This window comes from Nycticebus coucang, chromosome 6 (genome assembly GCF_027406575.1).
Source record: "Nycticebus coucang isolate mNycCou1 chromosome 6, mNycCou1.pri, whole genome shotgun sequence".
In the NCBI taxonomy this organism is placed as follows: Eukaryota; Metazoa; Chordata; class Mammalia; order Primates; family Lorisidae; genus Nycticebus; species Nycticebus coucang.
Window position 1 is genome coordinate 34,520,969 of NC_069785.1, and position 8,957 is coordinate 34,529,925.

Below are 8,957 nucleotides of genomic sequence, written 5' to 3' on the forward strand. Positions count from 1 at the left end.
TTGACAATAATAATGTAAAACGTTTTCTAATTTAATAGAAAATTAATAGTATTACAGTTTATCATATTTCTTTACTTTCTAGGACACACACATACACAGCTTATATTTCTAATTCTCCTTTTATCATTTATTCCTATATTTCTCAGGGGGGAGGTTTTTATTGAATGGTTTGAACTCTTTCATATACTATGAAAATAGCAGTCTTTTGTCTCTCTATAGCATTTACATTCAAGCAGGAGTAATGTGCTAGTTTGAGGTAGATTATTTTAAGCACATGTAGGAAATATCCTTCAGTGTTGTCTTTTTTTCTTTCTTTCTTTCTTTTTTTTTTTTTAGTAAGACAGAGTCTCACTTTGTTGCCCTCGGTAGAGTGCTATGGCGTCACAGCTCACAGCAATCTCCAACTCCTGGGCCCAAGCAATTCTCTTTTCTCAGCCTTCTGAGTAGCTGGGACTACAGGCCCCCACCACAATGCCCGGCTTTTTTTGTTGTTGCTGCAGTTGTCATTGCTGTTTTAGCCACCCTTGGTACATGGGGCCAGTGCCCTTCCCACTGAGCCATGGGCACCACCCAGTGGTATCTTAACTGTTATGCATTTATGTTCCGTTCCTAATTTTTACTTAATTTTTTTACTCTTGATTACATTTTGAAATCTATTTTTATTGATGATCTTTTGAAACCCATTTTACATGCTTGTATACAATCTTCCAATTTTATACCTTTTCACATTTGGATTTTTTTAACCTTTATTCTTTTTTGCCTGAAATTTCTTGTATTTATTTTATGCATTTTTTTCTAACTTCTTAAGTTGCTGATAAGTTCACATATTCGAGCAAATAAGAACATTTAAACCCACACATCACCTCTCGGTGCAATTTTGTTCATACTCCATTAATCTTTCATACCCTGCACTCCCATTATTTTGTAAATAGTCAACTGTCGATTAAATAAGAGATTGTTTATGTAATCAATTTTAAGTTGTTAACTTTTAAAATACTATTTTCAGTGCCTCTAAATTAATTCCTTCCTTTGTTTCCTTCAGGTCACTTCACAGTTTTCCCCTCCTTCTGAGTCAATGGACCAATCAAATGACTCTGTGGTAACTGAATTTGTATTACTGGGACTTGCACAATCCCTGGGAATGCAGTTTTTCCTCTTTTTCTTCTTCTCTTTATTCTACCTGGGAATTATCCTTGGCAACCTCTTCATTGTGTTCACAGTGGTTTTAGACCCTCACTTACACTCCCCCATGTACTTCCTGCTGGCCAACCTGTCCCTCATTGACGTGGGCCTTTCATCCACCACAGTTCCTAGGATGATCTCAGATCTTTTCACTGACTGTAAAGTCATTTCTTTCCACAACTGCATGATACAAATGTTCTTTATCCATGTTATGGGAGGAGTTGAGATGGGGCTGCTGATAGCCATGGCATATGACAGGTACACAGCCGTCTGCAAGCCTCTCCACTATCTAACTATTATGAATCCCAAAATATGCATGCTCTTGGTGGTAGCTGCTTGGGTCATTGGGATGATTCATGCTGTGTCTCAGTTTGTTTTTGTTATAAATTTACCCTTCTGTGGCCCTAATAATGTGGGGAGCTTTTACTGTGATTTTCCTCGGGTTATTAAACTTGCATGCATGGACACTTACAGACTAGAATTTGTAGTCACTGCCAACAGTGGCTTCATATCCTTGGGCACCTTCTTTTTCTTAATTGTGTCATACATCTTTATTCTGGTCACTGTCCGGCAACATTCTTCGAATGATTTATCCAGAGCATTCTTTACTTTGTCAGCTCACATCACCGTAGTGGTTTTGTTTTTTGCTCCATGCATGTTTCTCTATGTGTGGCCTTTCCCTGCTAAGTCATTGGACAAGTTTTTTGCCATTGTGGACTTTGTTGTCACCCCTGTCTTAAATCCTGCCATCTATACTTTACGGAACAAAGATATGAAGGTGGCCATGAGAAGGCTGAGTAGACAGGTTGTGAGTTCTAGGGAGACGACCTAACAGATTTCCTTGATAAGAGCACAGGATGAAAGTCAAGAACCATCAAGACCCCCAGGGCCACCAAAAACACTACAAAATGTGTACATTTCTATTATTGCCTTAAAAAAACTGAGAAATCTTCAGAAAAGGCAGTATTGAAGCTAAGAATTTTATTTCAGATGAAGTTGCAGTGATTTTTGTTAATCATAAATAATAAAGTGTTATATACTTCTATATAACCTGTATGCCTAAATTGTAGTTACCAACTATGACTACATTCACTTATAATGTGGTTATTTTGTATCATATGAATACATATGCATCTATAATTTATCTCTATTTATTAGCATCTTTATACTGATAATAGATATCACTGGAAATTAATAAATGTTTCTTATGGAAATTAAGTGAATCCAATGGATAAAATATGGGTTTATATAAACCAACAGAAGTTAAAATCAAGGAAGAAATAATTCTCTTTTTAATTATACTTTAAGTTAGATGACTAAGAAAGTAGGTGCTATGTTACAACTCAATTATTATTTTCACTTTGATTGTTAATATATTTTATACAATGTTATTTAAGAACTGGACTCTAGCACTTTGTATTAAGCAAAATTTGTTCCACTTTTTTAATGGCACAGTGCTATTCCCTTTGCAGTGTTCCCAAAGTGTTTCTTGATTCACTCTAAAAAAGCATCCATAGTTCTAAAAATATTTGAAATACCTCATTTCCTAAAGGAGGGTTGAGATGGGGCTGCTGATTGCCATGGCATCTCAGAATTTAGATCTCAGAAACTTACTTAATGTGCCTGCTCTTAAGCTAAGGTGCTTAGGACAAAGAAGATGATTGACATCTTTTAGTTAAAACCAGAAAGCCTGGTGGTCAAAACACAATGGAAACATCGCTTAGATGTACGCAGATTTCAAGAACATGAACTGCAGCAACTCAAGCTCATTTTTTACTACTGCATGGTAATTGAAGATGCAAAATAAAATGATGTTATAAGTGAGACCTGAGACTTTTTTATTATTGGTTAAAGTATTTCTCCTATATTTTCTCCACAAATTGATTATCAAAATTCTATGCTATCTTCTTTTTATAAAATCTAAGTATTACTCACTGTCTTATTAACACCTTTCTGGGTTTTGTTTTGTTGGTTTTTTTAAATATATTTTTGAGGCAGAGTCTCACTCTCTCACCCCGGGTAGAGTGCCATGGTGTCATAGGTCACAACAACCTCAAACTCTTGGACTTGAGAAATCTACTTGTGTCAGCCTCCCAAGTAGCTGGGACAACAGGCATCCACCACAATACCCAACTAATTCTTTTCTTTTTAGTAGAGACAAGGTCTCACTCTTGCTCCGGCTGGTCTCAAATTCCTGAGCTCAGGTGATCCACCCGCCTTGGCCTCCCAGAGTGCTAGGATTTCAGGCATGAGACCCTTTCTGGATTTTAATTTTACAACTTCATTTTATTTGTCTTACTATTAATATAATTCTTTTAAAATCAACTTTAGACTCAGTGAGACAATAAAAATATCTAAATGGTAAAAAAAAAACCATGGCAATATTTATTAACTCAAGAAGATTCCGTGTGTTTCCTCTAATAGCCAAGGGAAAACTTGTGAGACTATAAGAGTTAGTTTCCGTACTCAAATCTCAGGCTGACTATTCCCAGATCTCTTAACCTGGTCACTTTTATAAAAGGCTCTTAATGAATCAAGTGACTTACTAAAGAGGAAAAGTAACATAAATACTTTTCTCTTGAAAATTTTATGCTTCGAGAGAGTACAAATAAAAGGAAATCTGTACCCCTCTTTATCAGAAAATAACTGTAATCTCTTCCAGTTATGAAGAAGGTAGGTGGAAAGATAAAACTGAAATATATTAGTGGAACTAACCAAATGGCAGCACGTTATTGACAATGATATGCTTCTACTGCTAGGAATCTGTTCTGCAGAATCCAGTTGTTTACCTTCAGGGAAAATGGAAGGATGATTGGCTTAAAAACTTAGAATAATTAATAGTAATAATGTTTGTTGGAATAACCCTTGTTATACTGGCAACAATCGTCAAGTCCTTTGCCTGACTCTTGTAGGCTAAATTATTCTTTCCTCTCTACTTAGTGGTCTTTCTCTCCGTCTTCCCCAAATGCATTGTTTCCTTGCCCACTTTCTTCCATCCCTTTTGTAATTCCAGTGAAACCTGGTTTTGAATATTTCTTTCACATAAAAGTACAAAACATATTTGTAGAGCTGTGGGAATTTTGAGTTTGGATGGATCATTTTTCAAAAGTAGAAAACTAAGTCCCAGAGACTTTTTGAATGTCATGCCTGAAATCACATAGTGAATTTCTGTTAGACCCTAAGTCCCTGATTTCCATCTCAGGAAAATTTACAGAAACACAAGGTTGTTTTTTTTTGTTTTGTTTTTGTTCTTTTTTTAAAGATGGATAAAAGGTGTTTAAGAAATGCATATCACACTCTGGGGGTTGAATTCTCAGCTTACACTAGGGCATAGGGAAGAATTTTCTTACTCAGCTATGGCTGGCCCTTCATGGTTGCTACCAAGTGTGCAAGATTCTGTAGAACTCCTTTAATAAGCCTAAACTTAATGTTTAAGTTAAAATCAATAACAACTCTTCTAAAACTTCTTAATCATTTTTGAAGGGTTAGAAATGAGCTTTGAACGGTCTGTGAAGCTAGTGAATGATGCCCCATGATTATATCAATGTACACAGCTATGATTTAATAAAAAAATAAAAATAAAAATAAAAATAAATGAGCTTTGAAAGGACTATGGTGATGAAGGATCTTTGTAGCTGAGAATCCCATATTATCACTCTCCCCACAGCAGCGTAAACTTGGGATACTTTCTTAAGTGAGAAAAAAATTCCTTTTGCTGAAGTATAGCATTCCTAAATTCTTACTTGCTATCTTGATAGAAAGTCTTTTTTGCTACAGATGAAAAGAACCATTGGCTTAATCATCATTCTTTGTATATTTCTTGTGGAGATATAATTTCAAGTTTGTGCTTTTCTATCAATGAAAAGAAATAGCTTCATACCACTAAATATCTAAGGTCAATTCTATTCTATACTTCAGTTATAAAGAACCATCTCAACCAGTCATGTCAGCAATTATCTCACAATAGAAATTCTATCCTCTTGATTTTTAATGATTAGTATAGTTACATTTATTATTATTCTAGGCAGAAGAGAATTAAAGTGAGTGTTCATGACTTATTTCACTATTGGACTTTATTCTTAGAAAAACATTAGAATCATTAAATTTTTATAGGACTTTGAAAACAGTAATTTGGTGTTTGGGTGGGTAGGGCTAAGGAATGAGATTCCAAGTATGAAGAGAAAAGAATAATTTTGAAGGGCTATGGAATAACTGTGATTAAGAAAATGGCAAAAGTAAACAATAGTATTCTACAAAAAATATTGGAAAGTATAATTCTGTATGCCTTCATATCACCCATGAGACATTATCCATCAATTTCTTCTTCTCTCTTTTACCTCTTGCTTGACCAGTAATTCTTACACCCAATCCAGTAAGTATTCTCATGGCTGTATTTCACCATCAGTATACCTTTCATTTGTTTCTTCACATCACTGCAAAACTTCTTAAAACAGTACATATTTTCTCTCTCAATACACCATTGAAATGCCTCTCTCAACTCATGTCCAACAGCCACTGTTCAATCTCCCTCCTAGCAAACAGCAACTGGCAGGGGTGTTCCACCAACACCTCCACATGCCTAAACAATTATCATGATCCTTTACCTCTTTCCTAATTCATTCCTGCTCCAAAAGTAATCTGTGTGCTTCATATTTTATGATAGCATTTATTATGATTATTACCAAAGTGGTGGCTCACATCTGTAATCCTAGCACTTTGGGAGGCTGAGGTGGACGGATTGCTTGAGCTCAGGAATTCAAGATGAGCCTGAGCAAGAGGGAGACCTCACCTCTATTAAAAATAGAAAAACTAGCCAGGCATTGTAGTGAGCGCCTATACTTCCAGCTACTTAGGAGGCTGAGGTAAGAGGATTGCTTGAGCTCCAGAGTTTGAAGTTACTGCCACAGCACTCTACCTCGGGTGACAGAAGGACACTGTCTCAAAAAGGAAAAAAAAATTAAAGCCATCAAAATGTTCCAAATTTATTCCATGAATAAAAACATTAGAATGATATTTTTTCATCTTGTTATTACTACCTCAATGATGGCTATTCTATATTAACCACATACTATGTGCTAGAAAACTGATATACATGCTCACTTCCAATCCTCAGAGCACTCCTATGAAGTAGTTCTGCTATCACTCATCTTTTCCAGATATGGCCATAAGACTTAAAACATGTAAGTGACTTGTCCAAGGTTATTCAGCTACACAGTGAAGTGAGGATGTGAACCCAGGCCTCACCGCACACAAGCTCACATCTTAGCCATTATAATGTGCTGCTTGAGGGGCCCTCACAAATCTTCACTCACCCCTTTCCTGTTTACACAATGACAACCTGCAGATATTACCATTGTTGACTTTAAAATAATCACTTGGCTTTATTTCCAAGCTCCCCTCTTAAGGGTTCATTTAACTCTCCTTTCCAATTTTAACTCCTATTAACTCCTTCCCACTTTCTCTCACATAAACTTTGTTGCATTTTTTTCACTCTACCATTGAATTCCCATTATTTTGTCCTCTCTCATTTTTTAAGTTTTAGACTTCTGAAGTTCCATTTCTTTTCGATGTTTTCATTTTTCATCTTTCATTTCGACATGTCTCTTTTGCTCCTAAGAATGTTAATATCAACAAATGATATAGGATATTTACTACAGAATATAAACTATCTTGACATTCAGACAGGAATGTCAGGATTATAGTCTAGACTTAATCTTGTAGAGAGGGTAGCATGAACAATGGTATCTTATTAGGAATAGCATACCTAACACGAGTGGGGAAACTGAGAAGACTGTAATAACTGAACTCCAAAGCATAGATAGGCAAGAGAGCAGTGTGGGATAAATTATGAGTTTAGGTTGTTGAGTTCTGAAAGCCTTTATGTGATGAACTATATAGTACATCATTATAAGAGTGAGCAGAATGTTACAAAATGAGGCTTTGAGTTTGATAATTCTGACTTACTTCTCGTTCTCTTCTTCAAGGCAGCTGCAGAGACTATTTCCTGGAATGAATCACTGAGTAAAACAAATCACTCCATGGTATCTGAGTTCATTCTACTGGGACTTTCTGATTCTTGGGAACTCCAGGTTTTCCTATTTGTGTTGTTTTGTGCACTCTATGGAGGAATTGTGTTTGGAAACCTTCTTATTGTCATAATGGTGGCTTCCAACTCCCGCCTTCACTCCCCCATGTACTTCTTCCTAGCCAACCTCTCACTCATTGATCTGTCTCTGTCTTCAGTCACAGCCCCTAAGATGATCACTGACTTCTTTAGTCAACACAAAGTTATCTCTTTCAATGGCTGCCTTACTCAGATATTTCTCCTTCACTTTTTTGGTGGGAGTGAGTTAGTGATCCTCATAGCCATGGCATTTGACAGATACACAGCAATCTGTAAACCCCTACGCTACACTACAATTATGAGTGACAAGGTTTGTATTGGCATTGTGGCTGCAGCATGGGGGATTGGCTTCCTCCACTCAGTAAGCCAGCTGGCCTTTGCAGTACACTTGCCCTTCTGTGGTCCCAATGAGGTTGATAGCTTTTATTGTGACCTTCCTAGGGTAATCAAACTTGCCTGTACAGACACCTACAGGCTAGATATCATGGTCATTGCTAACAGTGGTGTGCTCACTGTGTTTTCTTTTGTTCTCCTAATCATCTCCTACACTATTATTCTAATGACCATCCAGTATCGCCCTTCAGGAAGGTCATCCAAGACTCTGTCCACTCTGACTGCTCACATTACAGTAGTTCTTTTGTTCTTTGGACCATGTATCTTTATTTACACCTGGCCATTTCCCATCAAGTCATTAGATAAATTTCTTGCTGTGTTTTATTCTGTAGTCACTCCTTTCTTGAACCCAATTATATATACACTGAGGAACAAAGACATGAAAACTGCAATGAGATGGCTGAGCCAATGGAATGTGAATTCTAGTGTAAAGTTTTAGGCCTTATATAACTATAAGATTAATCTAAGATAATGACTTAATATATAATGAAGTTGGTAAATTATTTAGTAAAGCTCATGAAAATTGTACCTTCCATTCTCGTATAACTTACTGTCAAAGAGCTTTTACGTATGCTGCCTCAATTTGTCCTTCAACAATGTTATATGTTATGTTTTTGGTTACAGATGCAAACTTATGTCATGCTTTCAAAATGTTATCTCACTTCTCAGAACAATGAAAGGCATAAATTTGTTAGAACTTATGTATATCTGTGCCTTCCTGACTGATCTTGAGTTTAATAGAAAAAAATAATAGAAACTATACTGGCTTATAAAATTTCTTAAATTTTATTGGGCTAATTTTCTTTAAAAAAACCTCATAAAAAATAAATTAGGGCTCAGTGCCTATATCTCAGCAGCTAGGGCACCAGCCTCTTACACCAGTGCTGGCGGATTTGAATCCAGCCCGGGCCTACCAAACAGCAATGATAACTACAACCAAAAAATAGCCAGGCATTGTGGTGGGTGCCTGTATTCTCAGCTTCTTTGGGGGCTGAGGCAACGGAATCGCCTAAGCCCAAGAGTTTGAGGTTGCTGTGAGCTGTGATGCCACAGCACTCTACCCCAAGTGACAGCTTGAGACTCTATCTCAAAAAAAATAAAATAAAAATAAATTGCCACATGCTCAACTCAAAAATATACTTAGTGATAAAGGGCTATGTGTCAACTTTTAAAAGGTAAAAAATAGAAACTCTTCTCATTGAAATAGTTTAGAATTCATGTCCTACCTCTGTAACAGCCCATACTCCATGAGTGCATT

At 36.4% G+C, this 8,957-nt stretch overlaps 2 protein-coding genes across 2 annotated transcripts; both read left to right on the plus strand.

The window, feature by feature from the left end:
• Nucleotides 1-1,075: 1,075 nt before the first annotated feature.
• Nucleotides 1,076-2,014, plus strand: LOC128588294 (olfactory receptor 4F6-like). The gene has a single exon (XM_053595027.1). It carries the CDS (start codon nucleotides 1,076-1,078, stop codon nucleotides 2,012-2,014), a length of 939 nt encoding a protein of 312 aa, XP_053451002.1.
• A 5,175-nt stretch (nucleotides 2,015-7,189) lies between these two features.
• LOC128588303 (olfactory receptor 4F17-like) lies at nucleotides 7,190-8,231 on the plus strand. Its single transcript, XM_053595034.1, has one exon. The coding sequence runs from the start codon at nucleotides 7,221-7,223 to the stop codon at nucleotides 8,136-8,138; it is 918 nt and encodes a 305-aa protein (XP_053451009.1). The 5' UTR covers nucleotides 7,190-7,220; the 3' UTR covers nucleotides 8,139-8,231.
• Nucleotides 8,232-8,957: the final 726 nt, after the last annotated feature.